This window comes from Ipomoea triloba, chromosome 15 (genome assembly GCF_003576645.1).
Source record: "Ipomoea triloba cultivar NCNSP0323 chromosome 15, ASM357664v1".
Classification (NCBI taxonomy): domain Eukaryota; kingdom Viridiplantae; phylum Streptophyta; class Magnoliopsida; order Solanales; family Convolvulaceae; genus Ipomoea; species Ipomoea triloba.
The window spans coordinates 10,713,051-10,732,957 of NC_044930.1; the positions used below are offsets into that span (position 1 = coordinate 10,713,051).

Consider the following 19,907-nt stretch of genomic DNA (forward strand, 5'->3'; position numbering starts at 1 on the left):
CCTCCCCCCCCCCCCCTCAGCAAACCATGTGCCTCCCTAATACTCGTCCACACAAAAGAAGGATTTGAACTCGGTAACGCTTCCAAAAAAGAACATTTAGGAAAGTCCCGGGCATTAAAAAATTTTGTAACTAAGGTGTTTGGGTTATGGATAAATTTCCAACCTTGTTTTCCTAGCATAGCCACATTCATCTCTCTAACAGACCGGAAACCCATACCCCCATATTTCTTAGGTCGACACAAATCCAACCACGTACCCCATCGAATACCCTTACCACCCCTTCGCTCACACCCCCACCAAAAAGAATTCATTACCCGCTCAATCTCCCCACATAAACCATTAGGCGACAAAAAAACATTCATTGCATAGTTAGGGATACTTTGCAGTATAGTTTTCAAAAAAAAATTATATATATATATATATATATATATAATTGAAATAATTATTGATTGCTTCCCCAATGATGATGACTCTTGGTATTGGAAGAGAACTTGTGTGGTTTTTACAGGGTAAAAAGGGGCTATAGGCTCCTAGTCAGGAAAATTAATAATACATACCCAGGAATTTCAATACTGTAATAAATTATGAAATCTTATGGAACATTCCCCAAATGGCGCAACTTCCTGTGGTGGCGATGAGAAACATTTTCCCTACCACATCTCTTCTCTACCCATCCTAAAGAGAGTAGAGGTTGATAACATTTTCCCTTTATGTAGAATGGTGGAGGAGACTACCCATCATGTATTTAGAACCTGTGTGTTCGTTGGCTTCAGAAGTATGGAATACTGCCTCATTACCTAATCCATCATGCAATATGAGTTCCTCCTGCTGGCTTAACATTATCGTGCAAAAAGAGGCGATAGAAAAGTTAGAAGTAATTGTGGCTATATATACTCCATGAAATGAAATTTGGATTAGACCCAAATCCATGACATAACAACTGTTCATGTAAAATTAAGCTTGAAATGAATTTTCAAATTTTAGCCCAAGCCTTGCTAAGATAGATGTGCCCCTATCGTATTGTGGATTTTTGTTAAAAGATTGTCTTTAACCTTTTAGATTCCATAGAGTTTTATTCTCTCCACTTTATTAATAGGTCAGCTAATGATAGCGTGTAGAACACATTTACATCTTCATTATGATGGCCACAATTCACATGCATGTGTTTTGTATTTACTGTTTATTTCTTTTTCCCATGCACTGTTATTTTCTATGTCATGTTTACCCTTCCCAACTTTCTAGCAGTTATTTCTCTTGCTTTCTCCCAGTAAGTCTATCTATAAAACCTCTTCTGTAAGCTTTTGATGGGAGATTGAATATTTTATAAAGAATTATCTTGAGTTTTGTTATCTCAGCTTCAATTACTCTTTTTCTCTTGTTTCGTCCTACATCAGTTTGGTATCGGAGCCATTAATTTCTTGGGCTACGAACGAGATAGCGATTTTTTTCCTCTCTATTCGTTGGTCTTGTAATGGCACATGGTAGCAACAACGAAGGAAACAATCAGACCACGAGCAGTGACCGTGGACTTGTTGCTCTTTGGAAAGCTTTTCAAACACAAGGAGAGAATGTTAACCGCGAGTTTCAAGAAATTTGCAACATCCTCACCAACTTATGCTTAAGACTCGATGGACATGGTGAAGCCCCCGCGACCGTACCCCAAAGAAGGAACCAACCTTCCGGTAGAAGAGCACAAGGAGTTTTACCGTTGGGAAATCCACCCTTTGGCGATACAAATAGCAATGACTCTTAAGATGAACTCCAAAATCAACATGCCCAAGTTCACAGACAAAATCATTATCGGCCAAAGGCTGATTTATCATGTTTTAATGGAAATTTGGATGTAGAAGCCTTCCTTGATTGGTGTTATGAGATTGAAAAATATTTTGACATGCTGGATATTCCTAAGGACCGCCAAGCTAAATATGTTGCTCATAAACTACGCGGAGGAGCCGCTGCTTGGTGGGAGGTCACTCAAAATAACAGGAGGATGCAAGGAAAAATGGCGATCACCACATGGAGAAAAATGAGGAAACTCATGTCAGGAAGATTTTTACCCCCTGATTACAGTTATTTCAAAGGTACCAAAAATGTTCACAAGGATCCCGAAGCGTGACCGAGTACACAGAGGAGTTTTATGTTATAAGTGGCAGCATAAGGATGTGCATTGACAGTCGCGCCATCAACAAAATAACAATCAAGTATAGGTTTCCAATCCCCCGAATTGATGATATGTTAGACCAACTCCACGGGGCAGTAGTGTTTTCAAAAATTGATCTAAGGAGTGGCTATCACCAAGTTCGAATAAAGCCAGGGGACGAATGGAAGACAGCTTTCAAGACGCGTGATGGCCTCTTCCAATAGCTTCTTATGCCGTTTGGGTTATCTAATACTCCACGCACTTTTATGCGGCTTATGAATCAAGTCTTGAAATCATTCATTGGGAAATTCGTCGTTGTTTATTTCGACGACATTCTGATTTATAGTCGGAGCCATGCTGAACATGAGAATCATTTGAGGAAGGTTTTAAATGCCCTACGAGAACACAAACTCTACGCCAACTTAAAGAAATGTTCATTTCTGACTACTAAATTGTTTTTTTGGGTTTTGTGATTAGCTACGAAGGAATCCAAGTGGATGAAGGGAAAGTGCAGGCTGTTAAAGACTAGTAAACTCCAAAGACTGTGAGTGAAATTCTAAGTTTTCTGGGATTAGCAAGTTTTTATAGGAGGTTTATTAGAAATTTTAGTTCCATTGCTGCACCATTAACAGATTGTTTACGAAAGAGTGGATTTGGTTGGGGTGAAGCTACTGAGAAAAGTTTTATAGAATTAAAGCATAAGCTCACTACAACGACTGTCCTCGCCATACCAGATATTTCTAAAGTTTTTGAAGTGGAATGTGATGCCAGTGGCAAAGGTATTGGAGCTGTATTATCTCAGAATTGGAGGCGAATTGCTTTCTATAGTGAACTTTTGAGTACCGCACGGGAGCGGTGGTCTACATATGAGCAAGAACTTTATGCAGTGGTTCGGGCCTTGCGTACATGGGCTCACTATCTGCTACATCGTGACTTCCTAATTTATTCGGGCTATGAGGCCTTGAAATATTTTCGCTGCCAAAAACACTTGAACAGAATGCATGCTCGGTGGGCATCGTATCTTGAGCAATTTTCATTCCACATCCAGCACAAATCAGGTACAGCCAATCGTGTTGCTGATGCCCTCAACAAAAAAAAAGGAGCTTATTAATCACATTACAGGGTGAGATTATTGGGTTTGATATCCTTAAGAACCTGTATGAAAAAGATGATGATTTTAGTGCCATATGGAAATAAGCTCTGCTTCATAACTGTTCTCAAGATTTTCATATTTCAAATGGATATCTTTTCAAGGGTAACCGATTGTGTATACCTTGAACATCATTACGAGAATAACTCATTCGAGATTTGCATGCTAGCGGACTTGGTGGTCATGTTGGAAGAGACAAAACTATTTCAACTGTGGAGGAGCGGTTTTACTGGCCTCAATTAAAAAGAGATGTTGGTTTATTTGTGAAACGTTGCTTTGTGTGCCAAGCATCCAAAGGTCATTCACAGAACAGTGGATTATACATGCCATTACCTATCCCTGAAGATATCTGGGAGGACTTATCCATGGATTTCGTCCTTGGATTGCCACGAATACAGTGGGGAGTGGACTCTGTCTTTGTTGTTGTTGATCGTTTCTCAAAAATGGCGCATTTCATCCCTTGCCGAAAGACTTTTGATGTTGTTCATATTGCTAGATTGTTTTTTCAGGAAATTGTACGTCTTCATGGTGTTCAATTCCACGTTCTATCACATCTGATCGCGATGCAAAGTTTCTGTCACATTTTTGGACTACACTATGGAAGAGGTTTGATGCAAGTTTGAAGTATAGTAGCACTGCACACCCACAAACAGATGGCCAGACCGAGGTCACTAATCGCACTGTTGGGAATCTTGTTCGCTGCATCTGTAGTGGCAACTTTAAACATTGGGACTTCGCCTTGGCTCAAGCTGAATTTGCCTACAACAATTCTATTCATGCATCCATTGGTCGCTCCCCCTTTTTCTGTTGTTTACAGGAAGACGCCAAAACATGCTATTGATCTTATCCCTTTACCTTCTACGGAGAAAACACATAAGGTGGTGGACTCTATTGTAGACCAGGACCAATCTGTGCAAGAAGAAGTCCGAAGAAACTGGCGACTTCTAATGTTAAATATAAAGTTGTTGCCAACAAGAAACGTCACCAACAACTCTATTGTTGGGGAAGATGTCTTGGTTTATCTTCGAAAGGAACGACTTCCGGCTGGCAACTATCATAAGCTATTCCCGAAGAAACATGGCCATTTCAAGATCCTGAAGAAAATCAATGACAATGCATATGTGGTAGATATTCCTGATTATTGGAAGATTTCGAAAACATTTAATGTTGCCGATTTGTTCAAATTTCACTCTGCAGATGACCCATTGTATCTAGACACTGTTAACTCGAGGTCGAGTTCTTCATCTGGTGGGGGAGAATGATGGCATGCATAACACATTTACATCTTCATTATGATGGCCACAATTCACATGCATGTGTTTTGTATTTACTGTTTATTTCTTTTTCCCATCCACTTTTATTTTCTATGTGATGTTTACCCTTCCCAACTTTCTAGCAGTTATTTCTCTTGCTTTCTTCCAGTAAGTCTATCTATAAAACCTCCTCTGTAAACTTCTGATGGGAGATTGAATATTTTATAAAAAATTATCTTGAGTTTTGTTATCTCATCTTCAATTGCTCTTTTTCTCTTGTTTCATCCTACATCAACTAATCTTAACTCATGTGCTAGTCACGACAGTTGGTGCGGTTAGTGATGCTACAATTTGGAAGTCCGCCCCTTCTATGTGTATTCATCACCTTATTCATTAATATAATTTGTCGTTGTCTTGGCTTTCAAAAAAATAAGCATAAAAAAGAACAATATAAGAATTTAGCAAATCTCTATTACTCTTTCTTTATATAGAGATTAAAAACAATGCTCCAAATAATAGAAGATAAATAACCTCAAAGGGACCATGACATAATCTAACTAAAATAGCTCCTATAGCGGACTAAGGATTCTCTGAAGACTCTTCCCGCATTGCCAATGCCATGTCTTTTAATATGAAGATATGCATACTTTTCAGAAGTTTTAATTAGTAAATCATCACCCTCAAAATCTGCATTAGTGACATATAATGCATGCACTCCTACTTTCTTCACTGAAATGGCATCATCAACATCAATCAAATCAATTTTCAAATTTTTTGCGCCTTCTATTTCTCTCTTGTCAACCATTCCTAGCGATGCAAGGCGATCCAATGTAAGATAGCATGTTGAAGAAGTTGCTCCATTGGGTTTTCGCATGCAACTTCCATTATTATTGTGACACTGGCACTGAAGTAAATCAGTAAAATCACTGTTAAAATAGTGTCGATACTTGGAAGTTGGTTCCCACACTAGCCAAAGGATCAACACTAGAATTTCCAGTTTACTATCATGCCTCTTGTATAATGGCAATTGAAAAGATATGGAAGATCCCACCTCCTGAAAGCTAAACCAACTTGGAATCTCATTCTCAGAAAAGGCTACTTTGAGTTTCAAGTTCTCAAGAAGTTCAGTTTGCCGCTGTAGCAATATAATAAATTAAACCATGTGTGACTTTAATGAAGGGTAATTGGGTTATTGACTTGAATGGAAAAAACTAAGTGGAGTGGATAAAGATGGAAAAATTTTAAAACTTTGATATTTTTAGGCAAAACTCCTTTTGGGCTTGCGTTTGTCGTCAGAAACGCAAGTCCAAAAGGAGTTTCTTCAATTTCTTAAAATCATTTTATTTAGTGTAATTTGTAAGTGTAAAATACGAGAAACGCAAGTTGTACTTGCGTTTGTCATATAAACGCAGTTCTCTTATTTCACGCTAAAAAATGATTTTAAGAATGAAATTGAAGAAACTCCTTTGCGACTTGTGTTTACAACAAAAGCAAGTCCCAAAGGAGTTTTGTCTAAAAATGTCCAAGTTTTAAAAATTGTTCATTTTTGTCCACTCCATTTGATATTTGCCCATTCAAGTAAATAACCTGATTAAAAATAGAAGGGAAGGAGAGAGAGAGAGAGAGGGGGTACCTTAAAGAAGCTTTCTGTAAAAGGATTTTTGACATGATTACAGTTCATTAAACTGATCTCTTCTATAGAATCAAGATTGTCCAAACCATCAACCTCTACCAGCTTTTTGCAACCAAAAAGATCCAGCTCCTTTAACCATTTCAAATTTGACAAGTTTGGTAGTTTTGCTAATGACCCACAGAGACGTGCACGAAGAATCTTAAGACTAGTAGGAAGTGGTGGCAGCATTTCAATGTTATTGCAGAAATCCAATTGGATACATTCTAGTCTAGAGAACTGGCAAAGGTTGAATGGCAAACAATGAAAGTCGCTCCCGCTTAGTTCAAGGAATTTTAGTGAGGATAAACTCTCCAAACCAATAGCAATATGTGACTCTACTCGATTGCGACCTCCAATTTCTAATATGCTCAAGGAGCATAAACTTGTCAAAGAAGTAGGGAGATATAAAGTACTAGAACTCGTGATATCTGAGAAGTCACTTGCATATAACGTGTTTAGAGATGTTAATCCTCCCAGTTCTTCAGGCAACCTTAATTTTGGGCAAGAATCTACACTTAATGTGTTCAATGATTTCAACCCGAACAAACTCTTTGGAAGCTTCTTCAATTTGCCACATAAATCAAAAAGTACCACATTTAGTTTCCCCAAGTCTCCAATTGAAGAATGCACATCTACCAATCTCGAGCATCCATAAAATGATAACCACTCCAGAAGTTGTGCACCAATGAAGTTAGGAGTTCTTGTAAGATGTTTGGAACCACTAAAACTCAGACACTTCATAGATGGAAAGTACTGTTTGAATTTTTTTCAAGAAAAAATAAAACAAATAAATTCTAATTAGGAATTTTTCTCCCATAATGCAAGTACTAAGAAAATTCCAAGAAAAAAATGTAATTCTAATAAAATATTTACCTTCAAAGGAGCTCGAAATTCTTCAATGCTGCTATTCTCTATGCTAAGAATAACAAGATTTTCAGAACGAAAATCAGATGGTATATATTTTGAACGATAATAGTTCAATTGCAACCATCTCAACTTCCTGGATAAATATTTAAAACTTCCATGCAACTGTAAATTATTTATTCGGAGCATTCTTAGATTCATCATATTTTTAAATACTTTCGTGTCAACACTCATATTTTGAATTGAGTACTCATCTAGCACTATTCCTTCAACTTTTGCCGTACCCTACACATTTAAGTAACATGGTTATAGATACATAAAAGTATTGTTACACACAATACGGAAAAATTTTATGGATTCATCACCAACATAAATAATGTATTTAATTAGAAGGTACTTGACGAACTTGTATCCACTATCCGTTATATCATTAAATTAGAAAATAATAAGTACATGATACAACTTTATCAAGTATATATATGCAACACCATAAAAATTTCCATGTAATGATAATTTATTATTTGGTCACTGCTTCACTGAAAATGAAATAAATCTTTATCCATCCCCTCAATTAAAAAATAAAATAAAATAAAATAAACATCAAAATAAATCCGTAGAAGGAATTCACCATCACTGAATGTGGTATTTAATTATTGAGATAATACCCAATTTGGTCCATCGATTATTGGAGTTTCACCACTTTGGTTCTCAACTATTAAAGTTGCTCAATTTAGTCCCTATCTAAGCGATTTTTATCTAAAATGATCCCTCGACAATTAGGATTTCACCACTTCAGTTCTTGAGTACTAAAGTCGCTCAATTTAGTCTCTAACTATGCAATTCTTACCTAAAATGGCCCCTCAACTATTATGATTTCACCACTTTGGTTTTCAACTACGAAAGTTGCTCAATGTAGTCCCCAAGTATGCAAATATAATGCTAACCTAAAATGTAAGTTTAGTCTGGATTTGGGGTTCTTTTTGGAGAGTCGAGGGTCAAAGTGCTGAACTCATAATAGTCGAGGGATCATTTTAGGTAAAAATTGCGTAGTTAGAGACTAAATTGAGCAATTTTGATAGTCGAAGACCAAAGTTGTAAAATCCTAATAGTCGATGGGCCAAATTAGGTAAAAATTGCATAATTAGGGACTAAATTGAGCAACTTTAGTAGTCAAGGATCAAAATGATAAAATCCTAATAGTCGAGGGACCAAATTGGGCATTAACTTTTAATTATTTATTATGATAGAGTTCAACTTGCAGATTAAGTGAAACATAGACGTGATTTAAAATGTATATATTGTGACTTCTTGAGTAATATATATATATATATGTCTCATTCAAGTGAGAGTACCTCTTAACGTAAGAACATGCAGACTTTTTCAGTAATGCATTGTAAGTTCTTCATGAATGCACAATAACTACTCCAACTCCATGACTACCACATGAACTGCATTCATGTAGTAGTTACGGAGCTGGAGTAGCTATTGTGCATTAATGTAGAACTTATTGTGCATTAATGTAGAACTTATCGTGCATTACTGAAGAAGTCTACATGTTCTCACGCTAAGAGATGTTCTCACCTGAAAATAAATTCATATGGTGGTTTTGGCGAGGCCAGGTCTACCATAAATCAGGTATGGAAGTAGAGAACGGGATAGGAAAATAGTAGTTTTATGGCTCGGGATGCTAGACTCAAAGAGTATGTACAATGCTTGAGATAATGACCCAAACAATAAATGAATAATGCAAGGCGTTAGCCCAAATAATAAGCTAGAAAAGACTACGGAATAATAGTGTAGCTAGTGGGAGTCAAACAAACCATGGTGTTCGCGTTGAAAGTTAAAACCACAAGCCACTAAGCCATATGAATGTTGTAATGGTCTAAGGGGTCATGTCTAAATTAAAGGTAAACATCAAACCCCCTTATATAGTACGTGTTGAAAGCCTTCCAAATGCTTGACAAATGTATGGCTCTGGTTTGCCTTCATTCTTAGCCACATATGTGTACCTCGACTATCTGGATGTCAGCGATCTTCACATATGTAAGTAGAGCATCCTGCCTTCTGGTATAAGAGATCTAAGTAACTCGGGTGGTTGCTGCTTGTGTTATTATCCTATAGGGTGCAAGTTCGAATCTTATTGGTTTCTCTTTACGCAATCAAATCCGAGATATGTCAAAATGCCTAAGCCACAAAGCGAACATTCCCTAGACCCACGGGAACACCTAAGCTGAAAAGGTGAGGGTCCATCCAGTGTGCGAGGGTCGGTTCCCCACCTGGAGAACACAAGAGGTCCAACTAGCACCATAGCCATCGGAGAAACACTACCATCGGCGGGACCAACAATGGACTCCCTAGGGGTTGGACCTAGCGTCTAGCCGTTAGCTATAGAATAGCTAACGTCATTACCAAATGGGCTACCCAACAACAGTGGGAGGCATAGCCTAGCACGATAAAGTAGTTTGCCACCGATCTAAACACTTAAGGAAATCTTCTTCCTTCCCGACTCAACACTCTACAAGCTAGGAGGTTAGCACAATGGGCGGCCTTAGGCCGCGACTTGGGGTAAGATGAGGGGATCTCTAAGGGAAAAGTCAGAACCTCCATTGAAGAAGCTGTAGATGACAACACTGATCGTATCATGACTGTTAGGGGCCCACAAATTTTCAATGCACACAACGAAACCCGAGTAACTTTTCCCGAGGGGTGGGCCGGCAAGACAAACTCTAAAATTGAGGAACTAGTTTGGTGGAAGGAACATTCGATAGATTAGGGGGGGCATAGGTATATCATAACCTACCAATTAAGTCACCACGATGTTAATGGGATCTAATAAAGTTGTCATGTGACAAGCTTTCTTTTCAACCCCAAAATGATTAGCTCGGCAAGACAAACTCTAAAATTGAGGAACTAGTTTGGTGGAAGGAACATTCGATAGATTAGGGGGGGCATAGGTATATCATAACCTACCAAATCATCACGATGTTAATGGGATCCACTAAAGTTTTCATGTGACAAGCTTTCTTTTCAACCCCAAAATGATTAGCTCAGTGATGGTTCACGAGCCTGACAAGGGGGATGGGGGGAGGGTGTCTATCAACTTCTTCCACGGCTTGGCAGTGAGATTCGCTACTAATTTTATGAGGGGCTGAAAAACCAGAAAGCACTTCACCTACCTAGCTTTCATGAAGTAAAAAACTGGCGAGACTCTTACTAATTTCCTAGCTCGTTGGTGGACGCGATGGACAACAAGTCTGAAATCACCATGTTTATAGAAGCGTTAAGGGATGGAGATTTATACAAAAGTTTTAGACGCAAAACCCAGAACACGTAGGTCAGCTTAATGATCAAGGTTGATTGATATGTTGAGGCCAACAAAGAAAACCAGACCAAAGGACAAGAGGAGGAAGGGTCATCCAAGAGGCCTCGAATTGAGGAACCACCAAAGTTGAGTGAGGAAACAAGATCAACCAGCAGTGAGGTACCCTGAATCAAGAAGGAGGGTCGCCTTGAAGCCAAACCCCTCATTCCAAGTGGGCCTCTGAGATTACACCCACCGATGCCTACATCATTGATACCTTTGACGTCATTACCATGAAGCCAAATTGTGTTATACTGTTGAATATAGTGTTACAAAACTCTGAATGTAGAGTTCTAAAATTGTTAATATAGAGTTATAAAATTGTGAGCATAGAGTTCTAAAATTATGAACATAGTCCCGAGTCCACCTTGCAAGGTGGACCCGGGTTAATAGCATAATTTGCCCCAAATGGGCTATTGGATTGTGTTGGTAGCCCAAGGAGGTAATAGAAATTAAACACTTTTTATGTTACTAGTTTTATCTTCAATGATGGGTTTGCAAGGTAGAGAAAATAACCTAAGAGGAAAATAAAACTATAGTTTGGCTTAGATGCTGGGTAGGTAGCCTGAGAAGGTAATTAAAGCATTTTTTTTAATTTTCCTTATCAAGCACGAAAGAAATAACAACAAAAAGAAGGGAATGTCGCTCAACAGCCTACACGTAGGGAAATCGTCCAATAATCTTTTTCTAGGCTTGCATGTAGAGAAGTAGTTCCAAGGAGCCTATAAGCATGGAAAGTGGTTCATCGGCCTGCATGTAGGGAAAGTGGCCAAAAATCATCTTCATTGGGTCCGCAAGTAGGGAAGGTAGCCTAGTGAGGCATCGTGCCTCAAAAGAAAAATGATAGGAGACAACGCGCCTCAAGAAAACAAATGAGAAGAAAAATGAGAGGAAAAATAAAGTCATACGGGTCCTCTTGTAGGGAAGGAGACCCAAGGAACCTACAAGCAAAGAAGGCGGCTCATCGTCTTGCATGTAGGGAAGGCGGCCGAAAATCATCATTGGTGGGCTTGTAATTATAGAAGGCAACCCAAGGAGGCACCATGCCTTAAGAAAAAAAAAAAACAAAGAAGGTAGTCGCTTCGGACCGGTCCACATGTAAAGAGGGAGGCTCAATAAGCCTGTACAAAGGGAAGGCGGCATAAAAAAATCCCTTTCTTTTTCTAGCAAGTAACGCGTAAGAGCTATGTCGTTCTAACAAAACACATGAGGGGAAGACGACAGGGTCCAAACTATCGAAAAGAGTGAAAAACCTTTCCGCGCAGGAATCTAGGGGTCAAGATGTGAAGAAGTTTGAGATTGTCTATATTTTCTTAGCTCATCAAAGGCAATCAAATAAAGTGAGATACTATTGATGGGACCATTGACCCCAAGACCCATTTTATTGGGGAGTAATTCTACATGTACTTCCAATTTGTACTCCCATTTTATACTCCCTATGATTTGGCATTCTTTGATTGCCCAATTTAGTATGTAGGGGGGCCTGATATTTGTCCATTCATTTTTTTCTTCCTCCAATCAAATTTAACACAAGTGGGAGTAAATATTGAGAGAGATTTTAGGAGTACATCAAGTATTTTTCTTTATTGGGAAGGTCTTGGTCCAAGAAGCGTGAAGGATGGGTCTTGATGGGATTAAAAGATGGGAGAAGGAAAGTGAGCAAAATATAAAAAGGTGCAATGAGTTGGGTTCAAACCCACAACCAGCCAAGCTATTGTGTATAAAGAGGTAGCAAACTATATATAGATATTCACATGAAGGACGATGTAGCAAGTAGTGGGGGATGAAGATGTTACACATGTATGGCTAAGACAAAATGTCAATGAAGAACACACACTTGTCAAGTCATGAAAATGTATTCAACACTATATAAGGTGCCTCATGTTTCTCCTTTAGACATCATTCTTTGCTTCACTATAATCTTCCTAGCTTAATTGGTACGTGGTCAATTTCCCTAACTTTCTACACAAAAATTTGGGTTCAATCCCCAATAACTGCAGTAGTAATTAGTACCCAGACCCAATAAATCATCATATATATATATATATATATATATATATATATATATATATATATATGTTCATATGCAATGCAATTAGTTTGTGCATAATATAAGATTCTTCTTGTCTTTTAATTTTTGTAATAACAATTTTTTTAAAAATAAATAAAAAATTTTGGGAAAAGCCAATATAATCTAACACAGAATTGAAATAGAAAGTAAAAGAGGAGAAATTACCGTGTGGTTTAGAAGAACTTCACGAATGTCATTAGGACAGCATAATCTACTTTGCTCACCTGGATTGTTTGGTGATTCTGAATGAACAATTTGCCTTCCCATTTCACGAATTAAGCTGTGCATCCTTAGATTATCAAATTTATCTATGGATATCAATGACTTGTGAATCAAATCTTGAATTTCCAAGTCTGGGAAGTACCCAGGGACCTCAAGTAAGCTAATAGCAATGTTTTTGTGAATTTCTCCAGGGAAACAACAAGCCATATCAAGGAAAACATCCTTAGTAAATTGGCTAGGAAGTCCATCAAAGCTGATTTTAAGCTTTTCATGAACCTTATTAGAAGGAATTTTCTTCAACCTCTCAAGGGCACTTCTCCAATCTTCTTTTTGTTTGTCAGACAAATGAGCCCCCAACACTTGAAGAGCTAAGGGAAGCCCTTCACAGTATCTTACTATATCCTTTGAAAGCTTTGTGTAATCTTTTGGGGGTTCTGATAATTTAAAAGTGTGTAGACTAAAGAGTTGCAAAGAATCCTCTTCATTCAATTCTTTAACCATATAGCACTCCTCTCCTTTCAAATCTTTTAGTATGTGCTTGTCTCTGGTTGTCAAAATAACTTTACTCCCTGCACCAAACCAATTTCTTTCTCCAACTAAAGCATCTAGTTCATCCAGATCTTCCAAATCATCAAGTACAATGAGGGATTTTCTTGCATGAAGCATCTTTTTGATCAACATGATTCCTTGATCAACATTGCTAACTTTGATCTCCTTTGATAGCAGCTGCCTAAGAAGTTCTTGTTGTAATGCAATTATCTTGTTATTATGTTGACCCAAAACACTTGATCTTATTTCAAGAAAACAACTACTGTCAAAGTATTCAAAAACCTTATTATAAACTGCTTTGACCAGTGTTGTTTTCCCAATACCTCCCATACCGTAGATTCCTATCAACTGAACATCATCTCCAATATCATTACACATTAATCGAACAATGTGTTTAATGCGGGAGACCAATCCTACTGGATACTTGGCAACAAACATCGGCACTCGCTCTACAATTGACAATACCTCTCTGATAATTGCATCAATAAATTTTGTTTCATACCTATAAATATTTGATGTAAAATGAAACATCATTATTGAGTTTTGGAAATATATTTGCAAACAAAAGAAAACATCAAAATTATATTCTGAATTGCTAAATAGTCCAAAAATAGGTTGAGTGGTCAATAATGTGCTCTATGAGGTTGAACTCATTCAATATTAAACTTTTCATTCAAAATATGTTATATTATAATATTTATTTTATGATATTTAAATCGTAACCTTTATGAATAACAAATTAACAAGTCTTAGGATAAACTAGTGTGTATTTATCACGAGCTTCGGTTTAATGTTTTTTATTAGCCATCTTGAAATGTGGTTTAATTTGATGCATGAATAATGTTCTTGTGCATGTAATTTTGGAATTCTAATTTTTGGTAGGATTTGTTAAAATTTTGGAGATGCGTGATCATCTTTTAATTCTTGGCAAAAACTTGTGTGAGACCGTCTCACCATGAGATGTGTCGGGTCGGGTCGGGTCAAGATGCAAATGTAACACTTATATGTACAAATGTCATACTTATATGCTCAAATGTAATACTAATAAGGAATACAATTTTTGTTACTTATAAGGGTAAATGTAATACTTTTAAGGGAAAATACAATACTTTTACATTTCGATTTAAAAGTATTACATTTTTCCACAAAAGTATTATATTTGTCCTTATAAGTGAGGGGCACTTGTCAATATTACTTATTATGAAAAATGTATTACTTTTTCTCTAATAAGTAACAAAAATTGTATTCTGAGTATATAAGTATGACATTTGCACATATAAGTATGAAATTTGCACATATAAGTGTGACATTTGCATGGTGCCTTGACCCGACCCGACCCGTCTCACGAATAAGGATCCGTGAGACGGTCTCACACAAGTGTGACTCTTAATTCTTAAGTTATGTGTAAAACGGCGATTTTAGTCTATTGGAACTTTCTGTCACCAATGTCACTTTATGAGATGACTGATTTGATAATTCAGATGCTAAAATCAACGGTATGCGTACAACTTAAGGGTTAAATATAGTCACACATATAACTCATGGATTAAAGTATGTACCATAGTATAATTGGAGGATAAAAATATATTCTTGTCTAAATTTATGATTATTTTATAAAATTCAATAGACTATTTAATCTCTTAAGTTCAGTTGTGATGATTGGTTTCATTCGTTCTAGATTTTTAATATGAATGTTTGGAGTATATTGTTAAAGGAAAATTCTGTTGTGAAGCCTTCTCATAAACTTTTATTCAGATATTTATGAGATAGGTTGGGTCTAGACAGAAATATAATCCTTATAGTTGTAATACAAATTAAGAATATATTGATTGTTACTTATGAGGAAGAAATTGTAAAAATATGTGAAAAAATGTGATACTTTTTAGAAAAAATGTATTAATTTTAAAATCAAAATTTAATATTTAGGAGTTGAATGGTTACTTTTGAGAAAATGTGTAATATTAAATCGGGATAAATTGATTGATTGTTACTTATGATGAAAAGTGCAATATTTACGCACTAATAATGGATAAATATATTGTTTGTTGCATGCTTATGAGGGGTAGTAGTGTAATACTTATGAGAAACTATACAATATTTATGAAGAACTCAACCCGTCTTACAGAATAGACTCATTCTTGAGATGGTCTTTTTGTCATTGTTAAATTATAAAATGATCTACAATAGGTTGAGAAAGTATAGATGAATAGATACTACAATGTAATAGAGTCAGTAGCATTCAAAAAAAATTATAAAATGATCTAATATATATTATAAAATATTGAGTCTAGTTTATATAATTGTGATTTTAATTTGTGTCATCATTTAGTCAATTAATTCACAAGTTTTATTGTTGTTAAAGAGATATGATGAATTTTATATTATTATTTTTTTCTTTGTGTCTTCAAGTATCAACTTAAACAATCTATCCAAATATTCTATTCAATTTTGTTCAATTTTAGGTTTTTTTTTATGTGACTAATAAAAGTATTTTAATTTCTAAAAATGGAGTGAAATAAACCAAGGAAGGACAAAGTGAGATCTCAACACTGCATTATGCTTACTTCTTCTCAATAGGTCAAGCATGAATAACCATGGAGTAGTTATTTGGTTATGTCGTTGTCATATCTTTTTAAAATCAATTGGCGATAAGTAAGTGAAATAATAGAGTGAAATAAATCAAGGAAGGACAAATTAAAGTTATGGACATTAGTCATTTAACCACATCTTTTCATGGTAAAACAACGTCATGTCTCAAATCAAGTAAGGACTTAACTCGACTGACGCCCAACACAAAGAGAAATGAATTATATTTTTTGAATAAGGTATTTTTTTGTTGAAAAAATTTAGTAAAATTGAAATTTTAAGTGGTCGCTTTGAGATAATAATTGGAGTATAGTTCACTTTCAATTTGGGTTAGATAAAAGTGAATTTAGATTCTCGTAGTTGATAAGATGAATTTTATATATTATTAATATGTTCAAAATTAATAATATGTAAATAAGAAATTGATTCTTAAATTATACTCATAAAGTTTTGAAAAATTTTAAAATCTTTTGTTTCCCATTAAAAAAAAAGTTCACATTGGTACAAATACATTATAATATTTTAAGAACTTTGAAATGTGATGCTAATAAAATTTGAACTAATACTATTGAGACACCCATCAAAGCAATCATTATACCATTTCATGGTCCACTTTGTAAGGTGGATTACTGACATAAAATTTATTTTTAATATATTGAATATTTATCTTTTAAGATTCATTATTTGTGTATTAAATATTCTTTATTTAGTATATGTATATTATCAAATAATTAACATTTAGTACATATAAAATGAACTTTTATATGAACTGAATATTGATTCATGGTCTACAATATAATTTTCCCACCAAAAACATTTTATTCTAATCTGGATTGGGTCAAGAGTTCACGAGACGCACCATTGAAGAAATTAAAACTTCATTTGATAATTTTTTATTGGTTAATACTTTGTACCATCGTTATTGTGCGGAACGTGATTCACACAGCTGCGCTGACCATAGTACAAAAACATATAAAATATATTATTACAACTAATAAAATATATTATTAATTCTAACAGATAAAATATATTATTTTAACTCATAAAATTTATTATTTTACCCCAGAAATTTCATTATTCTAACACATATAAAGTACATTATTCTAACACATAAAATACATATTATTCTAATTTATAAAATACATTATCTTACCTCAAAATATTTATTATTCTAACATGCATGTGGAGAAAAGAATTTTTTTAACATCAAAACGTCGTCGTTTAGACCGCGGTCTACACAATAATTTGCCTACTTTATAGGCAAATTATATCATGTACCAAAGTTTATCTTGTATTGTGGACCCTAATCTAAAAATGACCTTAAGATTTTGTACATGCAGTTATACATTTCTATATCTGAGTTAACCGTTTCTATACTTGTAAACAAATTGAAGTTACATCACATGGAAATAACAGAGCCATCACATGATAACTACAGACACATAAACTGTTAACTGTACATAGAAAATATGTTAAATGCAAACACATAACATGTTAACCAACATCTGATGTGTATGCAATGAACATATTCTCTACCTACATTTAACAATATATATGTATGTAGTTATCATGTTATATGTTAGTAATAATTATGTTATCTGCCTTCAATTTATTTTCAGGTACAGAAATTATTAACTGTAGGTACAAAACATATTAATTTATACATAATTTTTATATCAGAATTCACAATACAATATTAACCATGGTCATGGTATACCATTGTAATTTATACTAACTTGTTGTAATTGTTTAAAAAATAAGAAAGTTAAAGGATAGTGTTGCTTAAGGAATTCAACCATTAGATGTAAAAACAATTAATTAGCAGTCAACGCTTGGTGTGTAAAAAAAAATTATAGATTACTTGCTCACAAAAGAAAAAATTTACTTTCCCAGAACTCTATACTTCTATTGATATGATAGAAAAAAATTACTTTCCCAGAACTCTATACTTCCATTGATATGATAGTTGAGGGTACATCGTACATAATTTCATTGGACAAAGGTGAGATGAGCATAAATAAAATAGAAGAATTCTGATCGACCCAATTTTTAACTTAAAGAATGGCTACGATTCATCTAGAGCCTAAATAGAGCATGCTATCAACCTATAAAGTAATGGACTGTGTGTAGAATATTTATTGGGGCTTGAAGATGAGAACATAAATTTTTAGAGAGAGTTTTATTAATAATTAATTCAATTTATAAAGTACGGGAAGAGAAGTATTAAGAATACAAAGAGAGGTTAGAAATGATAAAAAGTAGATTTACAATGACACATAGAGAGAAGAATAAGGTAACTAAAATTCAGAGTTGGACTAGTAAATTTAAAAATTATTGAGAAATAGGTTTAAAAAGAATCTAATTTTACTAAATTATTTTTTAAAGTCCTTTAGAATTAATAATGATCTTGTTTTAATTTTCTCTTGTTTAAAGTCTAATCTAATGCTATGCACCAACAAAATGAAAGCATAGTAACAAACACCATAACAAAAGCAACTAATAAATAAGCAAGAAATACTTTACCCGTTAGCGACTTGCTGCAAATCCCATCCTGATAATTCTCCAACTCTTGTAAAAGCCTCTCTCCAAATCTTTACCTTTTCTTCCCTGTAACGTTCTTCATGTCTTGCTAAAGCTTCCCCGAACTCACCGATTTGCTTGCGCATTTCAGAAGGGTCAACATCATAAAAAATAGGAAGAACAATTTGTTCTCTTATATCTTTGCACTCAAGTATTTCAACCAATTCATCGAGGCACCACCTTGATGAAGCATATCCTTTTGAGAATACAATAATTGAAATTCTTGAACTCCGGATTGCTCTCCGAAATTCGGATGAAAGGGTTTCGCCTTTTCTTACTTCTTCCTCGTCTCTAAATGTGTTGACTCCAGCTTTATCTAATGAATGATAAAGATGATCCGTGAAAGTTCTTCGTGTATCTCCCCTAAAGCTTAAGAATACATCATAAGCCCACCGTGAATGAGAATGGTTAAGGAATGATGGTTGTGAATTGGAAGACTCAGCTTTGACTTCCGTGGTGGCCATAAACAAGAGGATTGGGTTAAACGTTGTAGCTAAGCTTTTTCTCTGAAATTGATATTTGAGATGGAGAAGTGAAAAAGAAGGGAGAGCTAGGTACATATATATGAAGATTTTACTAGGATCACGTATGTCCATTGACCACAAAGTCTTTGACAATATATCAAATACTAGGGTGAGTAATTTGATTCAATATCAAACAACTGAAAGTAATAAATTCTTGTATACTAAATGATTCCATAAAAAATCTAATGATTTGATAAAAAAAAAATAACCGAACTAATACCATTTTTTTTTTGGTAAATTCACGGGGTCTTTTTCCGTACGTTTAACAATCCGGGTCCTTCCACGTTCGCTCCGAGAGACACTCCCCACAAGGAGAGCTCATTTGCCACTTAAACTATCCCATTGGGTTTCTTCAGGTTCCGCTGCCACCGAACTAATACCATTTAGTTTATGATGATGATGATTATTATTATTATTATAAAAAGCCAAGGTCACACACATCCAATCGAAATGGTCGAACGCGTGTCCATATGTGGTACGTTGGGCGGCTAAAGATTAGCAATGTTTAATTTTAATTTGCTAGTATTTTGATAAGAAGATTCTATTCAATTATTGAAGGACCGGACCGTTGAAGGCAAATTAAATCATGGATTTGAGCACACATTTCATTTTAGACTTTGGACATATATATATGAAGATTTTACTAGGATGACCTATGCCCTTTACCACAAAGTCTTTGACAATATATCAAATAATTAGAGTGAGTAATTTGATTCGATAATATATCAAACAACTGAAAGTAATAAATTCTTGTATACTAAATGATTCGATAAAAAATCTAATGATTTGATAAAAAAAAAACTAACTGAACTAATACCATTTAGTTTATAATGAAGATTATTATTATTAGGGTCACACTTGTGTGAGACCGTCTCACGGATCCTTATTCGTGAGACGGGTCGGGTCGTGTCAAACCAACATGCAAATGTCATACT

The 19,907-nt window shown here is 35.1% G+C and overlaps 1 protein-coding gene across 3 annotated transcripts; it reads right to left on the bottom strand.

The window, feature by feature from the left end:
- Window positions 1-4,975: 4,975 nt before the first annotated feature.
- On the bottom strand, window positions 4,976-19,327 carry LOC116006655 (TMV resistance protein N-like). 3 transcript variants are annotated; one of them, XM_031247114.1, is made up of 6 exons: window positions 19,193-19,327; window positions 18,392-18,954; window positions 12,677-13,784; window positions 7,089-7,364; window positions 6,177-6,968; window positions 4,976-5,678 (listed from the first exon to the last, which is right to left on the bottom strand). In XM_031247114.1, the coding sequence occupies exons 1-6, from the start codon at window positions 19,193-19,195 to the stop codon at window positions 5,097-5,099; spliced, it is 3,324 nt and encodes a 1,107-aa protein (XP_031102974.1). In that variant the 5' UTR covers window positions 19,196-19,327; the 3' UTR covers window positions 4,976-5,096. The 3 variants fall into 3 exon arrangements, with proteins under 3 accessions (XP_031102974.1, XP_031102975.1, XP_031102973.1); XM_031247115.1 differs by having other exon boundaries at window positions 4,976-5,447; window positions 18,392-19,320; XM_031247113.1 differs by having other exon boundaries at window positions 18,392-19,318.
- Between the last annotated feature and the right edge of the window lie 580 nt (window positions 19,328-19,907).